Genomic DNA, 22,362 nt, shown 5'->3' with positions numbered 1-22,362 from the left:
AACTCCCCCCACATTTACATTCATTCTTATGGGGAAATTTGATTCGCTTAACATCGTTTTGCTTAAAGTCGCATTTTTCAGAAACATAACTACAATGTTAAGTGAGGAGTTACTGTATCAGATTTGATGGAACACTGGCCCATTTTAGTTTGGCAATCCAATAATCCTGGAGATAAAATCTGGTAAGAGAAGAGAGAGAACCACCCACCCCTCACTTGCCTGTACGATGTGTTTTGTAAAGGAACCACTGATTAGACAAGAACCACTTTACTTACAATACCACAGTCTGGGAACATGGTGCTTTATTCACTTACAGAACAGTGAGATAGGGATACACATTAACTAAACAGAAAATAAGGGAGAGGTGGAATATGGCTCCAATCCTTAATACTGAGTAACCTAGTTAAGCCCTTGATGATCACTTTACTTCAAGAACAAGGAATAGAAACACTAGAAGTCCATGGCCCATAAGCAAGAAAGCTTTTTATTCACTATGGGTAAGTGAGTAAATGCATTTTTCAAGACCAGCATTATTAAATTGTTTTATCCTTCCTTTTCTCACATGATCTTAAGAAACAAAGTTGACCAAAATAATAAAATCCTGATGAGGGCTGGCTTCTACTTTCCAGATTTGGGAACCCCACATGTCGTGTTAAATGGAAACAAGTCAGAATTAGGTTAAATATTGCATCAAAGACCCCAAAATGATCATAAAATCAATAGCAAAAGGTTCTATAGCCATATAAACAAGAAGAAAACAAAGAAAGAAGAAGTGGGACCGCTAAACACTGAGGATGGAGTAGAGGTTAAGGATAATCTAGGCATGGCCCAATATCTAAACAAATACTTTGCTTCAGTCTTTAATAAGGCTAATGAGGAGCTTAGGGATAATGGAAGGATGACAAATGGGAATGAGGATATGAAGGTAGATATTACCACATCCGAAGTAGAAGCCAAACTCGAACAGCTTAATGGGACAAAATCGGAGGTCCCAGATAATCTTTATCCAAGAATATTAAAGGAACTGGCTCATGAAATTGCAAGCCCATTAGCAAGAATTTTTAATGAATCAGTAAACTCAGGGGTTGTACCGTATGACTGGAGAATTGCTAATGTAGTTTCTATTTTTAAGAAAGGGGAAAAAAGTGATCCAAGTAACTATAGGCCTGTTAGTTTGACATCTGTAGTATGTAAGGTCTTGGAAAAAATTTTGAATTAGAAACTTATTAAGGACATTGAGGTCAGTGGTAATTGGGACAAAATATAACATGGTTTTAAAAAGGTAGATCATGCCAAACCAACCTGATCTCCTTCTTTGAGAAGGTAACAGATTTTTTAGACAAAGGAAATGCAGCGGATCTAATTTACCTCAATTTCAGTAAGGCATTTGATACGGTTCCACATGGGGAATTATTAGTTAAATTGGAAAAGATGGGGATCAATATGAAAATTGAAAGGTGGATAAGGAACTGGTTAAAGGGGAGACTACAATGGGTCATACTGAAGGGTGAACTGTCAGGCTGGAAGGAGGTTACTAGTGGAGTTCTTCAGGGATCGGTTTTGGGACCAATCTTATTTAATCTTTTTATTACTGATCTTGGCACAAAAAGTAGGAATGTGCTAATAAAGTTTGCGGATGACACAAAGCTGGGAGGTATTGCTAACACAGAGAAGGACTGGGATATCATACGGGAAGATCTAGATGACCTTGTAAACTGGAGTAATAGTAATAGGATGAAATTTAATAGTGAAAAGTGCAAGTTCATGCATTTATGGATTAATAACAAGAATTTTGGTTATAAATTGGGGGCACATCAGTTGGAAGTAACAGAGGAGGAGAAGGACCTTGGAGTATTGGTCGATAACAGGATGACTATGAGCCGCCAATGTGATATGGCTGTTAAAAAAGCTAATATGGTTTTAGGATGCATCAGGCAAGGTATTTCCAGTAAAGATAAGGAGGTGTTAGTACCGTTATACAAGGCACTGGTGAGACCTCATCTGGAATACTGTGTGCAGTTCTGGTCTCTTATGTTTAAGGATGAATTCAAACTGGAACAGGTTCAGAGACGGTCTACTAGGATGATCTGAGGAATGGAAAACCTGTCTTATGAAAGTATCAGAGGGGTAGCCATGTTAGTCTGGATCTGTAAAAGCAGCAAAGATTCCTGTGGCACCTTATAGACTAACAGACATATTGGAGCATGAGCTTTCGTGGGTGAATACCCACTTTGTCGTATGCATAAGAACATAAGAACGGCCGTACCAGGTCAGACCAAAGGTCCATCTAGCCCAGTATCTGTCTACCGACAGTGGCCAATGCCAGGTGCCCCAGAGGGAGTGAACCTAACAGGCAATGATCAAGTGATCTCTCTCCTGCCATCCATCTCCATCCTCTGACGAACAGAGGCTAGGGACACCATTCTTACCCATCCTAGCTAATAGCCATTTATGGACTTAGCCACCATGAATTTATCCAGTCCCCTTTTAAACATTGTTATAGTCCTAGCTTTCACAACTTCCTCAGGTAAGGAGTTCCACAAGTTGACTGTGCGCTGCATGAAGAAGAACTTCCTTTTATTTGTTTTAAACCTGCTGCCTATTAATTTCATTTGGTGACCCCTGGTTCTTGTATTATGGGAATAAGTAAATAACTTTTCCTTATCCACTTTCTCCACATCACTCATGATTTTATATACCTCTATCATATCCCCCCTTAGTCTTCGCTTTTCCAAGCTGAAGAGTCCTAGCCTCTTTAATCTTTCCTCATATGGGACCCTCTCCAAACCCCTAATCATTTTAGTTGCCCTTTTCTGAACCTTTTCTATGCTAGAAATCTTTTTTGAGGTGAGGAGACCACATCTGTACACAGTATTCGAGATGTGGGCGTACCATGGATTTATATAAGGGCAATACTATATTCTCAGTCTTATTCTCTATCCCCTTTTTAATGATTCCTAACATCCTGTTTGCTTTTTTGACCGCCTCTGCACACTGCGTGGACATCTTCAGAGAACTATCCGCGATGACTCCAAGATCTTTTTCCTGACTCGTTGTAGCTAAATTAGCCCCCATCATGTTGTATGTATAGTTGGGGTTATTTTTTCCAATGTGCATTACTTTACATTTATCCACATTAAATTTCATTTGCCATTTTGTTGCCCAATCACTTAGTTTTGTGAGATCTTTTTGAAGTTCTTCACAATCTGCTTTGGTCTTAACTATCTTGAGTAGTTTAGTATCATCTGCAAACTTTGCCACCTCAATGTTTACCCCTTTCTCCAGATCATTTATGAATAAATTGAATAGGATTGATCCTAGGACTGACCCTTGGGGAACACCACTAGCTTAATTTACGTAAGAGCCTTTGGTGAGGGACCTTGTCAAAGGCTTTCTGGAAATCTAAATCCCCCTTGTCCACATGTTTGTTGACCCCTTCAAAGAACTCTAATAGATTAGTAAGACACGATTTCCCTTTACAGAAACCATGTTGACTATTGCTCAACAGTTTGTGTTTTTCTATGTGTGTGACAATTTTATTCTTAACTATTTCGACTAATTTGCCCGGTACCGACGTTAGACTTACTGGTCTGTAATTGCCGGGATCACCCCTAGAGCCCTTTTTAGATATTGGCGTTACATTAGCTAACTTCCAGTCATTGGGTACCGAAGCCAATTTAAAGGACAGGTTACAAACCTTAGTTAATGGTTCCGCAACTTCACATTTGAGTTCTTTCAGAACTCTTGGGTGAATGCCGTCTGGTCCCGGTGACTTGTTAATGTTGAGTTTATCAATTAATTCCAAAACCTCCTCTAGTGACACTTCAATCTGTGACAGTTCCTCAGTTTTGTCACCTACAAAAGCCAGCTCAGGTTTGGGAATCTCCCTAACATCCTCAGCCGTGAAGACTGAAGCAAAGAATCCATTTAGTTTCTCCGCAATGACTTTATCGTCTTTAAGCGCTCCTTTTGTATTTTGATCATCAAGGGGCCCCACTGGTTGTTTAGCAGGCTTCCTGCTTCTGATGTACTTAAAAACATTTTGTTATTACCTTTGGAGTTTTTGGCTAGCCGTTCTTCCAACTCCTCTTTGGCTTTTCTTATTACACTCTTGCTCTTAAGTTGGCAGTGTTTGTGCGCCTTTCTATTTGCCTCACTAGGATTTGACTTCCACTTTTTAAAGGAAGTCTTTTTATCTCTCACTGCTTCTTTTACATGGTTGTTAAGCCACGGTGGCTCTCTTTTAGTTCTTTTACTATTTTTACATCTGACAGAGTATTCACCCACGAAAGCTCATGCTCCAATATGTCTGTTAGTCTATAAGGTGCCACAGGACTCTTTGCTGTCTTATGAAAGGAGAGTGAAAGGCCTTGGCTTGTTTAGCTTTACCAAAAGAAGGTTGAGGGGAGATATTATGGCTCTCTATAAATATATCAGAGGGATAAATACCAGGGAAGGAGAGGAATTATTTAAGCTTAGTACCAATGTGGACACAAGAACAAATGGATATAAACTGGACACTAGGGAGATTAGACTTGAAATTAGACAAAGGTTTCTAACCATTAGAGGAGTGAAGTCCTGGAACAGCTTTCCAAGGGGAGTAGTGGGGGCAAAAGACATATCTGGCTTCAAGATGAAGCTTGATAAGTTTATGGAGGGGATGGTATGATGGGATAGCCTAATTTTGGCAATCAATTGATCTTTGATTATCAGCAGGTAAATATGCCCAATGGTCTGTGATGGGATGCTAGATGGGATGGGATCTGAGAATTCTTTCCTGGGTGCTGGCTGGTGAGTCTTGCCCACATGCTCAGGGTTTAACTGATTGCCATATTTGGGGTCGGGAAGGAATTTTCCTCCAGGGCAGATTGGCAGAGCCTTGGAGGTTTTTTTCCTTCCTCTGCAGCATGGGGCACGGGTCACTTGCTGGAGGATTCCCTGCACCTTGAGGTCTTTAAACCACGATTTGAGGACTTCAATAACTCAGACATAGGTTAGGGGTTTGTTACAGGAGTGGGTGGGTGAGATTCTGTGGCCTGTGTTGTGAAGGACGTCAGACTAGATGATCATAATGGTCCCTTCTGACCTTAAGGCTATGAATCTATAGTCAACATTGTAAAATTTAATAAGCAGCTGTGGAAACAGAGAAATTACAGAGGTTAGCAATATACGTATACATGGTAGTATGCAAATATTACTCATTTCCTTTGTTGCCTGAAGTCCATGAGCTGAGACTAGATATCGGGACTGCAAATTTAAAATTATATATCCTTCCTCATCTTCCATATCCAACACTTGGCTGTTCCTTCCTGGGATATTCATCTCCAGAGGCAGGGACACCCTGACTGTCCTGTAAGGCTCATGCAGAGAATTGAAGCATTGTTCATTGCAGCATTTCCACAAAACCCACACAGGAAATTGGCACTGTGCCAGTCTGAGTACTCACAAAAAAGGGACTTGCAGCTTGAAGAATTAAAGTGACAACGTCTAGGCTAGAGCCTTCTTTCCTTCTTCCTGTATTTTAAGTCAATATTATTTGAAAGGTGCAATTATGTGTCTGTATAAAGTTATGCAAACATTACATGTCACCTTTTATCTAGGTATCTCAGAGCTCTTAACAAAGGTAGGTCTCATAAGCCACGTTTCACAGGTGGGAAAGTTGAGGCACACAGAGCTGAAGAGACTTAGTCAGAGTCTCACCGTGAGTCAGTGGTAAAGCCAGAAACACAGTCCCAGCCTTCACATCAGTATTCATCGACACTGTCCAGCCAACCACAAAGGCTCCTTGTTTATATCTATTTTAGATCTTAACAGAATACAAGGAGGGTGTGATGGTGCCTTTCTTTAAAGTTACTCCATCTTTTATGCTCACACTATAATTGCCATCCCCTATGTGGTTCTGTCACATGCCCAGGCCACATCCCAGTTTCCCTTTGTTGTTATAACTCAATCCTGAGTGAAACTTTTACTTTTAAGAGCCCCTCCAGAGGCTTTTATTCGTTAATAACAGAAACTAATACAAAGAAACAGTTTCAGTCTCCAGTCCATCTCATCGGACTGGTTCATCTCTTGCTAGAAACTGTTCTCATTCCCTTGCTTTCTGAGCATCAGCTGCTTAACCCCAGCATGGACAGGGAGATCAGTCTCTTGTTCGTCTGCTCTCCCAGAAGCTAGGCCTTTTATTACATGTGCCCTCACCAGGAACCCACTCCTACCCAGAGGATTTCAGATTTTTCTGCTTCCTCCTCAGGAGCCAGCTTCAAACTGCAGGTCTCTTCAAAGGCACCTACCAACTCTCTTCCCAGACCTAACAACCAGATGCCCCCTCCTATCTCCCTTTCCAAAGGCTCTGATAATCATCCCTTCAGAGCTCTCTCTCACCTCTAAGCCCTAACTCAGGGCTCCTCCCCAACAGCAGCCTGCTCTGCTTTTTGTGGGTTTCCCCTCTAGCCTGTAGTCCCAGGCCTTCCCCACAGCAAGAACTCTCCTCCTTTTTTTCTCCTCCTGATCTGCATAGGTTCTTTTATATATTGAGCTCAGCTGCTCCCTTGCAAATTGGCTAATGAGCCACCACCAGGAGCACCTACCTGCTTCCAGGTATAGTTATGTTAGCAGGGAATGGTCCTGCTATCGTGGGGAACTTTCCTGGCTTATACACTACCCCAGTGAAATGGACTAACAAAAGGATTTGAGTCCTCGCTCCTACTTCATTTACCCAGAGCCTGACCTCAAGGGCTCCCCTTCCACTCTCAAGGCTGGGCCCAGGATCCCTGGGGGGCTCGACCCCCAATCTTGTTGTGGTCACTTAGGGCAGGGGTTAGGGTGTCCCCACTCCAGGGTGCTCTCCTTACACTGGATGCTTCCCTGACCCACTGATCATTTCATACAGTTCAAAACAAATGCAATTTATTAAACAGCAATCAATTTTAAAAAAATAAGGAAAAAGTGGGAAAGGTTAAAGGAAAACAGATCACCCTGCTCTGTGGCATGGGGACATCACAACCAGCATCTCTGGACTGTAAGGGAAGTTCACAGTCTGTTCCTCACATGTCCCAGGCCACCTTCTCAGGCCCTGGCTGTGCTGCAGAGATGCTGCGGGAAGGACACTTGTTCTGGTGGTGGCCACATGCTCTCAGGTTCTAGGTGGCAGGACCCTTCTTCCCAGCATCGCCCTGTCCCTTTGGGGTTACGATCCCCCTCCAAGTCTGGCCTGCAGGGCCTCTTGGCTAGGGGTGTCTCCCTGCACTGGGCCCGCTGCCCAGGGTCCCCCTTGCTCTCCCCAGCTGTTCACCGCACCCAGCTCTGAAATGCTCCAGCCCCAGCTCCAGCGCCACCACTCTGCCTCAGCTCCAGCTCCACTCTACCTCAGCACGGCTGCTGCTGCTGCTCTGCCTCCAGCCCCCTGGGCTGCTTCTCTGGCTCCTCTGGCTCTGGTTGCTACAGCTCTGCTCCCAGCACAGATCTGCTCTGTGGGCTGCTTCTGTGACTCTGCTCCCAGCACTGACCTGCTTCCTGGGCTGCTTTTCTGGCCCCTCTGGATCTGACACAGCTCTGCTCCCCAGCTCAGCTTGGGAGCCTGCTTTCTCCTTAGCTTGGCCCCACTCTGTCTAACCCAGGCAATTCCAGTTCACATGGACCCCGCTGGCCTCCTGACTCCCTGATTAGCCTGCCCGCCCTGTCAATCAGGCTGACCTGGACCATTGGCCTCTTCCCATTTTTCCTGGGGACTGTCAGTCTCAGAGTCCTGATTTCCCATCAACCCTTTCCCTTTCTTTTTGTACTGGGAGCTAGCCAACCAAAACACCCCACTGAGTTTTAGTAAGGGGACAATAGTCCCCTTACAGTTACATGGTTGTCATGGGCCAGTTGAGCCCTAATTCTCTCTGAAGAGCCACTGGCCCCATGATAGTCATCTTCAGAGAGCTGAGAACTCTACCTTTCTTAGCTCTTAACTCACATTTACACACCACTCGCATCAATATTTCTTCTTTCCAGTAAGAAGAGAGTTGACAGTCTCTGTGAAAGCATCTGACAGTAATTTTCTCCTTGAGAATCTCACTCCAGCCGGCATTATGGTTTCCCTAAAGAAGTGAGGCTTAAAATATTCAGCAAATTACAGATGAGACAATACAGATTAAGAGATATTATTCAGGACACTATCCCAGTTCTTATACCTCACTTATCCCTGTGGTATCTGAGCACCTAACAAAGTAGCTTCAGTGAGGAGTTGCATTATCACCAAAATGTCAGTTTGGAGAATAAAAAGTAAACTATGCATAGGAGAAGAAGTTAGTTCCCTCTTTAGCAGTTACCTCTTCTTCTTGTAGCACAAGCATCTTTGCTTCTTTATGTTCCTATTAGCCACATGGCTAGTGACAGCCACTTGGGAAGAAAGAGTCTGCCTTTCAGAGATGTAGGCCAATTCTCTTTCTGAGCACAGGTGATGCACATAACAGAGTGGGACCAACACTGGGAGTTATCAGTATACCACCAACATAAAGTAGTAAGTGGGGTTTGTTTTTTTTGTTTGTTTTTTTTCTTTTCTGAAGATCACACAATAGCTTTACTGACAGTCACTGGAAAAGTGAAATGATGAAGTTATTTATATCCGAACAGCTATTAAGATGAGGAAGTTGTGGGTAAATGATATTTTAAAGTGCATGTCTGCTCTGAACAATTCTGTTCATGCACACAAAGGAATAAAATCCAGGTCACTTTCCCGTAGATGGTCTGTTTCTGAAGTTTGAACAGGACTGAAAACCAACTTATATCTGTTCCTTAAGCCAGTGGACATGGCTCTAAAAATCCACAGGAAGCAGGTGCACTGAGTAAAAAGTTGTCTTCTTATACTTAACTTTCAAAGTAAAACTGCACTTTTAGAAAATTAGTCCTGTGTAGCAAAGATAATATAATGGTCTTGCTGATTACATCGTAACCTATATCTCTGTCAGTACAGAAAAATAACACCTGAGATTTTCACACTGATCTAGGAGGATTTAGATACACATCTTCCATTCAAATTTATGTCTTTAAATTCCCTAAACTGCTTTGAAAATCTCAAAATGTTTTTTTCCAGTAGAATCTTATTGTTCAGAATGACGAGAGAGAAATGAGTAATTTAGACATATTAAAGGCATTAAAATATAACCACAATCTAGACAGAGTAATCTGAAAATACATGGAAAATCAGAACTGAATAAATGGAAATAGACGTTATGGAGTCAAAACCCACATGCATACAGTATGCCTTCTGGCTAGACAGTGAATATTGGACATACAAAGAGCAGTTCATAACTCAATTGATTCAGTATAGTTTCCTTGGGGAGGAAAGATAGCTCAGTGGTTTGAGCATTAGCCTGTTAAACCCAGGGTTGTGAGTTCCATCCTTGAGGGGGCCACTTAGGGATCTGGGGCAAAAATTGGTCCTGCTAGTGAAGGCTGGGGGCTGGACTTGATGACCTTTTAAGGTCCCTTCCAGTTCTAGGAGATTGGCATATCTCTAATTATTACCTCACTTGTCAAACCATCAGAATTTGAATAAGTGGATTTCTTCATTCCCCTTCACTTTAAGCCAAAAAAAGACAAGGGTGGAAGATCAGAGACCAGAGTCTAAAAATGGCCCCTTTTAAGAGTCTGCTATTTTGTTACAGAAAAGACACACTAGGCATTGGTATTCATTGTTGTTCTCTACAATCCCCTCCTTGCTAGAAAAAAATTCACTTGTACCAATGCAGCTATCAGAAGATTCCCTGTACACTCATTTTGAATACATAGTTTCTGCTGCCTAGTGTCACCAGGAGGATGTGTGAATAAAATGGAGTACATCTCATGTGATGTAATGTAACAAGAGGCATGGATTTGACATGACTCACAGCCATCATGTATGCTCAGCCACCATAATTTGGAAACAAAAACCATAGAGTAAGAAAATTCGGCCTTGGCCTAGACTGAATAAAATACCAGCTGCATCTGCAGTGTTAGTAACAGGGATAGATACAGTAAAATCACACGTTCATGGGAATGGAAGGGAGTATGGACAAGCTAACCTTGAGTTTCTGCAGGTTTCTTATTGGGCACCTGTGTGAGTTTTGTTAAAAGTAGCTTTTGCTGATAAGTAGATATTGTAAGGTTTTGCTGTTGCCAGAGAAATTGTTTTAGCCTATTAGGGGTTATGATTGGTTAAAATAATATTGTAAGTAAAATACTTGGGTAAGGCAGAGAGAAGAGGAATGCTCATTTTAATTATATAATGAGGGACAAAAGATAGTCTCGTTGGAATTTAACTCTGGGATACAGCTCAAGACCAACGCTACTAGGACTTTTTAACCCCTGTACAACCAGATTGTGCAGAAGCTGGAGCCTCAGATGATACAACCCTGACTCACCATTGGGAGAAGTCCATCCGTTTTACTGGGAATGGTGAGCACTAGACTATTGGCATGTGTATTCTGTTGATTAATGGTTGATTGTTAATAAATACATGTACATATTTAAGAATATTCATTGTGTAATAAAGGCTCTTTCACTGGAAACAGGTCCCATTAACCGTAGAGACCAATTACACCCAGAGAGGGAGGAGAGAGCCGTACATTGTTTGAGTAACAGTGACCTATTTTCCTGTTGTTGTTTATTTGAGGAAGATGCATACTGTAGTTCAGGCATGTCAAGCACCTGGCCTGTGGATTGGAACTGGCCCAATGGCACTGGATGCATTTTTGTGATCCTTGTGGTATATTCAGATTCTGCAGAGTCTAAACTTTTTTTATTTTTAAAATTAGGTTTCCAGTCCCAAGTTTTGCAAGGAAACACTTGAAAATCTGAACCACCAAGTATCAATTGAAGCAGTGTTTTACAGAGTTTGCAGAGAGCATAAAGTGGTCACTGTGAGTTTTCAATTCCATCACATCCCCATTAGACTTATTAAGGACAATAACCATGAGCCTATTGATGACATTATAAATACGAGAATTAATATTTTCCTTTTAGATGGAATGAGACAGTAGATAAGAATGAAGCCCACAAGAGTGAAAATTGAGAGTTGTTCAAGATAGGGAAATACATAAGATAGGAGGAGACAGAAAAGAAAGAGAGAGAACAGAGTAAGGAGGCTGGAAAAGGAAGAGAAGTGATAGGCAGAAATTGCCATGATCTTAAAGGGGAGTATAATTTACTACTAAGTGATTCTGAATGTGACAATTAGGCATTGAGAAAATGAAAGAATAGTAATAGTAATAATAATAATTAATAATATGCTTAGTTAATTTGTAGAGGCCAAATTCTATCCTTGATCTTTGTGTAAAACTCCAAATGGCACCACTGGGCACTCCATTTTGGACTGACGGGGGTTTTGAGTACTACATTTAAACACTGATCTATGGACCACAGTGTGTGTGTGTTTGTGTGTGTGTGTGTGTGTGTGAGAGAGAGAGAGAGAGAGAGAGAGAGAGTTCTCAGGGTACTCAGGACAGAGAGCCATCTTGTTAGCTCCAGCGAATGGTAGCCTGGCCCAAGTTGCCTGTGATGGCTGGGTGTTAGCTCCTGACACCACCAGCCTTTCAGCCACCCAAGCACTCTTCACTGGGCAATGCCAGCCCTGACTTTGCTTGTCAGGTTAACAATGGGTGCACCCCATTCCCCGAGTCCCTTTGAATTCTTCTCCAGCCCCTGACACTGGCTACTCAGAAATCCCAGATCCTCTATCCCCAAAGGAGCATTGTACCCCAATTTACCAGTTTTACTTAAACCACCTCTCCTGTAAACTACATTTATAATAAAACAAAAGAAGGTTTATTTAAGAAAGCAGAGACATTCAACTACACACAAAAGAGAGTGATGGAAACAAATGGTTACAATAAAAAACAAAATCATACAATGCGAACTAGGGCATGTGCTTATTATAATAAGTTAACTTTCCTATCTAATAAAGTAGGTTTCTCTCACAAAGTTCAGCCTGCTGCAGAGCTGGCTGGCTTCAGTGGAACCAGAATCCAAACTTTTATGAAAAACACCCCAGTGCCATAAGATGTTTCCTCAATGAATGGATCCAAAGTGCCCCTCCTCACTCTGTGTTATACTGAAAGACTCAGACAGATCTGGGCAACCCCATGAACTTCACAATAGTAACTTACTGGAACTCAGCAGTTCTACTGATGATGCACATAGGGGATAGCTCCTTCTTTCTGCAGGGCAAACAGCTGTAAAAATTCATATAAACTTATTTTTGTCCCTCAGATGAGCAGTTCTGATGCTCAATATGCACAAGTAGTGGGGCTTGTCAAAGCAGACTCTCCCTAAGGGAACTAACCATGTGTTACAAAGCCAATATAGTACCATTACTGATTCAGTATAAACATATAATTTGTTTCTTTCTGGTGACAGAAGGGAACAATAACATTTTTCTCCAGTAGAATCACATTGTTCAGAATGAAATAGAAAAAAAGAGGAACTAAGATAGGTGGACGGAATCAACATCTGAGCAGACATAACAGCCCAGACATAACTGTCACCAGCAGGCTGAAAATATCTGTATTTATTGAACAGAAACTGGCTTTATGTGGTCAGACCACATAAGTAAGTTATGTCTTTTAATTGGAAACAGATGTTGGATATACGAAGCGTACTTCTCATCTGATTGCTGCAAGCCTGTTTTCCTGGTAGGATCACAGGAAATGAGATGTCACAACACCATCATACAGAATTTTATACAAGACAAAATGGGAGGGACCTTCTTTGTTTTGCTTCACCTATAGTCAAAGATCATTTTAATGGAGACCTGAGAGACCTGACTCAGTGAGGGCCTCAGAAGATTCTGTTATGTTGCAATATCAGTACATCAACTGGGGATGTTTGCCTTTATCATTCTCACCCTTTTTCAAGATGTACTTGTACCCTCTTGTACCTTGAATCACAGTGGGAATTTGAAACCTAGGGCTCTCATATACCAGCTGAGTATCAGCAACCTCTGGGCTGTTGGCTAGCCTCAGGGATCAAGCTTCCCAGACTTCCTACCCCCTGGTTTTGACCAGATATTCCATTCTAGACCCGAGATCCCTTCCAATGAAAGATTTGTCAAAATCTGATTTTTTTTCTTGCAAAAAGTTTCAGTATTGACATTTGCTGACAAAAAAAGTTTAATCAAAAAATTCTTGCCCAGCTCTACAGCTTTACAGATGACATCAGTGGGAGCTCCCCTATGGATTGAGGGGTGTTTGAAGTCCTAAATGTATACACTGATTCATGGACCACAATTAAAAATGGAATTCAGCCCTCTCCACAGAATAGGTGTAATGCGTATGCCCTAATCCTTTTGTGTGCCCTAATCCTAGTTCTGTTGCCCCATCTCAAAAAAGGATATAGTGGAAATGATTTAGAGAAGGGTAACAAAGATAATCAAGGGTACAGAATGGCTTTCATATGAGGAGAGACTAAAAAGTTTAAGGCTGTTCAGCTTAGTAAAAGAGATGACTATGAGGGGATATGATGGAGGTCTACAAAATCATTAATGGTGTAGGAAAAGTGAATGGTGAAATGCTTATCCCTTCACACAATTCAAAAAACCAGGGGTCACCCGATGACATTAATAGGCAGCAGGTTTAATACAAACAAGAGGAAGTCCTTTTTCACACAACCCACAATTAAACTGTTTTTGCCAGGGGATGTTGTGATGGCCAAAAGTATAGCTGCATTAAAAAAATAACTAGATAATTTCATGGTGGATAGGCCATTAATGGCTATTAGCTAAGATGGCCAGGGATGCAACCCCATGCTTGGGGTGACCCTAAGCCTCTGATTTCCAGAAGCTGGGAGGGGAAGTTGGGGTGGATCACTCCAATTTGTTTGGTTCACGCCCTCTGATGCTCTGCTATGGGCCACTGTCAGAGACAGGATCCTGGGGTAGATGGACCATTGGTCTGACCCAATATGGCTGTTCTCCTCTTATGTCCTTAAAATGAGAGGAGGAGGACCTCCCTAATGACTTTTAGCCCACTGATTCTAGGGTTGCCAACCCTCCAGGATTGGCTGGAGTCTCCAGGAATTAAAGATTAATCTTTAATTAAAGATTATGTCATGTGATGAAACCGCCAGGAATTTGCCAACCAGAATTGGCAACTCTAACAGGTTAGGATACTCATCCTGGGTATAAAAGACTCCTGTTTGTCCTCCACCTGAATGTCCCACATCCTAGGTGAGAGCACTAACCACCAGACTAGAGCCATTCTCATGGTTGTGCATGCTCTCTGGTGCAAATGACTCTTTGAGAGAGAGGGCATTGACCCAGGATATGGGAGACCCAGGATACAGTTCCCCTGCTCCAATGACTCATTATTTATCCACAGTGGGACAGCGTCAACAGGAGAGAATGAGGGAGCCCCATATCAGAATATCCCATAGACTGGTAAATAGGGCATTCACCTGAGAGATGGCAGACCCCTTTTAATACCCCATCTCCCGCTTAGATGGAGGGGGGACTTGAATTGGGCTCTCCCTCATCCCAAATGAGTAACTAACCACTGGGCTAAAAGTTACAAGAGAATTCAACCATTCCCTGCATTTCTTGCAAAAACAGCATAAGTGCCTAACCCTAAAGAGAGTTTCCAGATGAGAATAGGTAGCAGGGCTAGGCACCTCCCTGCAGCCTAGATTTAGGTGCCTATCTCTGTGAGAAGGGCAGGACTTGAATATACCTCTATTCAGCATCTCCCTTTGGCTAGCTTAGATGGCTCCCTGCCTATCATGCTGCCTTTTGTGAGTGTATATTAGCCTAGGTGTCTATCTCAGACTTTGTGAATCTCAGTGATTTTTCTAAGCACTTAAAAGTTAGACAGTGTGACACTTAGCATTGCCATGCCAAACACCTGTTTTACATCCAGGCCCTAGAGAATGTACAGCAGCATTATGACCTGGGCTTCTGGTCACAAAATGTGTCCTAACGGGTCTTTTTATCTCTTTTTATTTCTTTGGTTCTATGATACAGCTGAAGCTCCAAGTTTCAATTTGACATCTGTTACACACTTCAGAATTGGACTGATAAATTTTGTGTGTTATGTGTTATGTCTAGTGCATGGCAGTAGAACTTCAACTTGATGCTCACAGTAGCTTATTTTTCCAAGGTACGTTCTAAGATTCTTTCCAGTTAGTGTTTCTTTTTCTCAGGTTTCAGTTGTGAAAATCAAGACACAATAAGTTCTGGCTTAGTGTCTAATGGAATGCCAGTTGGAACCCCTACTTTGAGAAGTCTGAAACCCCCCCAAACAAAATACTGAGTGTATGTAATTTCATACTGAAAGCACTAATGTGCCTTTTGGTGATGTTGCTGTACCTTAGCTCAACAGCTGCTTTCTCACAGATCGAGAAGTGCTTCTCCGTGCAGTAGTTATTAATAGGGCTGTCAAGCGATTAAAACAATAATTGTGCTTAAATGTGAGATTAAAAAAATTAATTGCAATTAAACACGCCATTAAAATATAACAGAATACCATTTATTTAAATATTTTGGATGTTTTCCACATTTTCAAATATATTCATTTTAATTACAATACAGAATGTGAAGTGTAGAGTGCTCACTTTATATTTATTTTTATTATAAATATTTGCACTGTAAAATAAAAAAATAGTATTTTTCAATTCACTTAATGCAAGTATATAAATGCAATCTATTTATCATGAAAGTTGAACTTACAAATGTAGAATTATGCACAAAAAAATAACTGCATTCAAAAATAAAACTACATCAAACTCTAGAGTCTACAAGTCCACTCAGTTCTACTTCTTGTTCAGCCAATTGCTCAGATGAACAAGTTTTTTTAACATGTGTAGGAGACAATGCTGCCCGCTTCTTGTTCACAATGTCACTTGAAAGTGAAAATAGGTATTCTCATGGCATTGTTGTAGCCGGTGTTTCAAGATATTTTCATGCCAGATGTGCTAAAGATTCATATGTCCCTTCATGCTTCAACCACCATTCCAGAGGGCATGTGTCCATGCTGCTGATGGGTTCTGATCGATAACACACAAAGCAATGCGGACCGACACATGTTCATTTTCATCATCTGAGTCAGATGCCACCAGGATAAGGTGAAGCATCAGCATCCAATGAAGTGGGCTGTAGCCTACGAAAGCTTATGCTCAAATAAATTTGTTAGTCTCTAAGGTGCCACAAGTACTCCTGTTCTCTTTATGGATACAGACTAACACGGCTGCTACTCTGAAACCAGCAGAAGGTTGATTTTCTTTTTTGGTGGTTCAGGTTCTGTAGCTTCCGCATTCAAGTGTTGCTCTTTTAAGACTTCTGAAAACATGCTCCACACGTTATCCCTCTCAGATTTTAGAAGGCACTTCAGATTCTTAAACGTTGAGTTGAGTGCTGTAGCCATCTTTAGAAATCTCACATTAGTACCTTCTTTGAATTTTGTCAAATCTGCAGTGAAAGTGTTAAAAAAACCCAACATGCTGGGTCAACATCTGAGACTGCTATAACATGAAATATATGGCAGAATGTGGGTAGAACACAGAGCAGGAGACATAGAATTGGGGGATGAGGGATAGCTCAGTGGTTTGAGCATTGGCTTACTAAACCCAGAGGTAGAAGCTCAATCCTAGAGGGGACCACTTAGGGATCTGGGACAAAAATCAATCCTTGGCCCTGTCTAGTGAAGGCAGAGGCCTGGACTCAATGACCTTTCAGGGTCCCTTCCAGCTCTATGAGATAGTATGTTCTCTCTCTCTATATATATATATATAATTCTCTCCCAAGGATTTCAGTCACAAATTTAATTAACCAATTAGTTTTTTTTAATGAGCATCATCAGCATGGAAGCATGTCCTCTAGAATGGTGGCCAAAGCATGAAGGGGCATAGGAACGTTTAGGCTATCTGCCACGTAAATACCTTGCAATGCCGACTACAAAAGTGCCATGTAAACACCTGTTCTAACTTTCAGGTGGCATTATAATTAAGAAGTGGACAGCATTATCTCGCATAAATGTAAACAAGTGTCTTTGTCTTAGGGATTGGGGCAGAACAAGAAGTAGGACTGAATGGACTTGTAGACTCTAAAGTTTTATATTGTTTTGTTTTTGAGTGCAGTTATGTAACAAAAAAAATCAACATTTGTAAGTTGCACTTTCACAATAAAGAGATTGCACTACAGTACTTGTGTGAGGTGAATTGAAAAATACTATTTCTTTTGTTTATCATTTTTACAGTGCAAATATTTGTAATAAAAATAATATAAAATGAGCACTGTGCACTTTGTATTTTGTGTTGTAAATTGAAATCAATCTATTTGAAAATGTAGAAAAGCATCTAAAATATTTAATAAATTTCAATTGGTATTCTACTGTTTAACAGTGTGATTAAAATGTGATTAATTTTTTTAATCACGATTAATTTTTGAGATAATCACGAATTAACTGTGATTAATCGACAGCCTTTGTTATTAATAATAATTTTAATTCCACATAAGTAGCCACAGTTATACGATGCATACAAGTCAATCCTAGAAAATAAAGCATTTCATTATGTCCTGGCGTTGGCACTCTGCATGTATTCGGGGCACTGTATATTTACCAGTTTCACCTACGCTACAACTGGTTCAGATTACTTTTCCCTGCATACCAGCTCAGCTGTGCCAGCCAGTGCTCTGCAGGGCCAGGGCCAATGCTAATGCTCCCCTACTGCTTGTACACTCCCTCCTGATCCACACAGGATGGTCCCTGTGCTTGTAGTCACAATGCAGACAACACAGGAGAGTAAGTGGGTATCATATGCTTCTCCTTTGTGCAAGCACACAGGACAGACAACTACTGGTAAGTTTTGAATACAGTATTTAGGACCAGGACTGGCTCTAAGGTTTTTGCCACCCCATGTGGCAGGGGAAAAAAAAAAAAGCCGCGATCGGTGGCAGCTCCACCACGCCGCTTTCTTCTTCGGCAGCAATTTGGCGGCAGGTGCTTCCCTCCGAGAGGGACTGAGGGACCCGCTGCCGAATTGCCACTGAAGAGTCAGACGTGCTGCCCCTTCCCCTTGGCCGCCCCTAGCACCTGCTTGCTGGGCTGGTGCCTGGAGCCAGCCCTGCTTAGGACCCAACCTGCTCTCTGTGTCAAAAGAGCTGAGCCATCCTCCCTTTCAGATGTACACAAACCAATCCAGTAATCACAACATTATTTCCAAAAAGAAACCAAGTTCTTATCTTTCATAATTTGTATAAGCTAAAAAACCAAAAACTAATGTAAATCAGTGACAGGAGAGCTTCCAGACAATGACATCCACCCATTCCAGCGAATGACAACCTGATTTTGATGAAATAGCCCTGACTTGTATGACAGGACTGTTCAAGTGTCTCAGATTATTGCTATGTTGCAGGACAGATTTAAGAGTCACTGTTCTAGCACCAGGGGACAGATTTTCAAATATATTTAGGAACCTAAAAGTTGCAGATAGACAGTGGGATTTAAATAATGCTTAGACACCTATCTGCCATTGATTTTAGTGGGAGCTAGGCACTTTTAAAATCATACTGGCTGCTTATCTGCATCTGTAGGCACTTAAACAAGTGAAAGGTAACAGGTAGAGCTCTTTGAATCCACGGATTTACCATCCCTTACGGCTTCGTCCCTGATTTTGAGTGATATGGAACCAGACACATTGACTATCTCCATTACTGTGTCCTGAGCAATTCCAGAGATGTGCCTCACATGTTCCTAATGTTTCCTGTCATCATGTGCAATTTCAGTCCCAACCTCCTTCTGTTTTCTGCCTTTCTGGTTTTTTATCTTCTGTCTCCTAAGAGCCTGGCTTAGCCAGCCAGTATAGCACTTTTCTGTGACTGATTTAGCAAGCCATAAATAATACAGAAGTAACATGATCCATGGGAAATTTGCTCTCTAAAATATGATGAGAATCAGGATAACCCAGTCAGATGTTTTCCTGGGCCAGGGAATTGCAGATGAGGTCAAGGAGTGTCTAAATGGCCCAACGGCCCTAGCAGTCCCTGTAGTCTTCCAGTAGCCAACCAGGAACTCGGAGACAGAAGCTTTCTCTTTTCCCCTTTATGTATCTGTCTGCTTTTCTCTAAGGCAAATAAAGGATCAGAATTCAATGGCAACTTAAGATTTGCGAGCGCCTATCTAAAATAAACTGTTTTATCCTGACCTACTCCCAAGTTCAGTGGATATTATTAGGAAACTTTTAAGAAAGAGTTTTCTGTTAATTCTCTGTGTAACTTCTGTGCTTCAGCCCCATGGAGTGGTGAAAAACTGAAGGATGGAATCTAAGGTGGGATACCCACATGGCAGTGGAGGCACCAACTTCTAGATCACTGGATACAGCTGCACAGCATTTCTAGGTAGAGATAGACGTAAAAGCAGTGAGAGACTGGGAGCAAGGAATTGGGATCTGATTGCTTGGATGGCAGCACACGGCACTCATCCCAGACTTACCATTAACATCCTCCACAGCACTCCCCTCCACAACTGTTGCCAGGGAACTTGAAAGACTGGCGTAGATAGCTTGTTAACGAAGAGCCCTGGATGGAATGATTTAGTTGGGGTTGGTCCTGCTTTGAGCAGGGGGTTGAACTAGATGATTTCCTGAGGTCCCTTCCAACCCTAGTCTTCTTCTATAAGAGATGTGTATTTTCCCATGGCTCAGGATAAGGAATGGATAAAGGGAAGAAGATTGAATTGGAGTGTACATTTTCATGGGGCAACTGTGGCATGATTTTTCAAACAGGAGGAGCTATGTGAGGATGCTTGTGTCTGATGCATGTGGTACCTACCCATGCCCTAAATATGCATTTAGCCCAACTTTAGGCATCCATTGTTAATCTTAGCCCTAAATTATAAAAAATGTACCAATATTTTTGTGTTTTCCTCCCAGGAACAGCCAGTCCAATACATTTTATCTGCTATTATACAGACAGAGATATTCCTATGAGGACACTTTAATAGAACCCCCACTTCTTAGTGATAAGTCTGTAGGTTCAGAATCACCGATGACACCATTGAAAGAAGATGAGTACCACAGTACAGGGTGTTGTTCACCCATTGTGATATATGTGAGATAGTCCTGCTCTTATGCTTATAGGACTATTAAGTGCTATACGAGAAAGTTTAGAGACACCATTTTGAAATATGATTCTGGTATATCTGACACAAATATGTATTTTGTTTGGGAAAGTGACAGGAAATGTGAAGTGATATATATTTTTGTAGTTTCATAGAACCACACATTGTGAAGTTGGAAAAGCCCTATATGATTCCATCTTATTTACCCATGCCCCATCTGAACCATTCACATCATACAGGGGTTTGGAGAGGCTGCTTCATTCTCAAATGTTTTTACTTCTATAACACCCTCAATCAGGATATTGTAGCTTTATACAAAGTTACAAATCTAAAGGAAAAATAATGTTTACTTTCACTTGGTAAAAGTCACCTGTCCAAATATCAAGGCACATCTACAAACCAAATCAAATGTATAATTTTAAATAGATACTTGCATTTTCAAATTCATGGAGGATGGTGCAGTCTCTGGTGCACAAGGTGTAATTGTAACACTAAAAGACTGGTCAACTGGTGTGTGACCAGAACAACTTAACAGGAGGTATTAAAATGATGATAGTTATCAAAGCCATATTAAGAAGTGTCAAATCTTTAACATGTTTGCTGTATTACTAGAGAATCAAGACTAGAAACTAAGTGTATTTGTCTGTGTTTACCTACCGGTATATCTTGTTAGAAGTTTACCCATGCGATCTAATTAGCTTGTAGATGCTAAAATCTTATTCCTGTCTCTTAATGATTCATTACTGTATTCTATTGACTCAAAAATCAGATGCAAGATGCTATAGAACATAATAACATTACTTACATTGTCTTCAGCTTAATTATCTGATATAATGAACTGTTTTAGTAATTTGAATAGTTATTGCTTAATGTATTGTCTGAGAAAGGACCCATTGAATAGAGATCAAACTGTTGACTTGCTTTCATCAAAGCCCACATGGTGGGATTACCTGTCAGCACCCAGGTTGCTTCAGAGATAAAGAAAGCTTCAAGCCTGATCCTTTTTTATCTCAGGTCTGCTTAAATTTTGACAGGGAAGGTCTAAGACACAAGACTGAGGTCTCCAGATTTACCCTGGAATTCTCATGGAAGAACTTGAACAAACTCTACATCTGAACTGCTTATTGGACTGTAACCTTTTAAATTGATTCCAGAAAGACTTTTACAAATCAGCAGTCTCGTCATCTCCGTTATGAAACTGACCTAAGGACTTTACACACATTTGTATGTATATTGATCTCTTAACCATATATAACTCTCTTTTATTAATAAATCTTAGATTTAGTTAATAAGGATTGGCTGTAAGGGTGTATTTGGGTTAAATCAGTGGTCTTTTAGGATTGGTAGAACTTTAATTACAGTGAATATGGTTTTCAATAACTCCTATATTAGCATTGGCTGTCTAGATAAGAGCCAAAGGTTGGATTGCTTAAAGGGGATTGTATTTGACTTCTCCAATGTGGTATCATAGAAGCTGTTTTGTTACTAGCTTGCTGAATCTAATTATAGAATAAACCACCAGTTTAGGGGATTGTCTGCCCTATTCCTTGCTGTTTGCCCTGAATAAGTATTCTCAATGTGACCTTCCAGGCACCACAACGACAGTAATATATATGTATAATAAAGGAACACAACTAAGTAATCAGGCAGCTGCAGTCTGCACTATCTTAAGTTTGAGTAGTCTTCAAGTGTTGTCCCAAGTGGAGCACATCACAGCAATCTAGTTGTTATCCTTATTTTGATGTGTAAAATTGCAAAGGTTATTATGAGCATGAAATAATCCAGGACATTTTGAAATCCAGCCACAGTATATGATTCTGATTTCCTGTGGCAATATTTTTAATGGTTTTATTTACTCTTTGTAAAGAATGTCTTTTTGTTTCTAATGTTTCTTACAATAACAAGCTGTCTGTCTTAAATAGAAGAAACTTTGTACAAGTATCAGATGAGTAAAATCACCAAGGAGAAACAGGATAAAGGCCTAGCTTACACTACAGAGCTAGGTCGACACAATTACAATATTTAAAGCTAGAAAAAGCTCTGGTGGATCTCCTATTCAGGAGAATTATGCCCCAGGGTCCTGATCACAAGAAGTAACTCAACAAATTTTATCTCCAGTTTCTCTGGTTCCATGCTATGCCTGAAGTTCCCAGTTTCAATCTGGCATCTGTTACACATTTCAGAACTGCACTGATGGATTTTGTATTCTCTCTGGTGCATGGCAGTGGTATTTTGATGCTAACAGTAGCTTATTTCTGCAAGTGACTTCCTAAGACTTTCCAGTTATTGTCTTGAT

The 22,362-nt window shown here is 41.0% G+C and overlaps 1 protein-coding gene across 1 annotated transcript in view; it reads right to left on the bottom strand.

The window, feature by feature from the left end:
- The window catches only part of LOC123348802 (C-type lectin domain family 1 member A-like), a 95,718-nt gene that overhangs the window by 51,696 nt on the left and 21,660 nt on the right, over window positions 1-22,362 (bottom strand). Inside the window, 1 exon segment of the mRNA XM_044986480.1 lies at window positions 17,460-17,497. Coding sequence (XP_044842415.1) covers window positions 17,460-17,497 — 38 coding nt within the window.

Source organism: Mauremys mutica, chromosome 1 (genome assembly GCF_020497125.1).
Source record: "Mauremys mutica isolate MM-2020 ecotype Southern chromosome 1, ASM2049712v1, whole genome shotgun sequence".
Lineage (NCBI taxonomy): Eukaryota > Metazoa > Chordata > Testudines > Geoemydidae > Mauremys > Mauremys mutica.
This window is presented reverse-complemented; position numbering and strand designations above follow the sequence as displayed.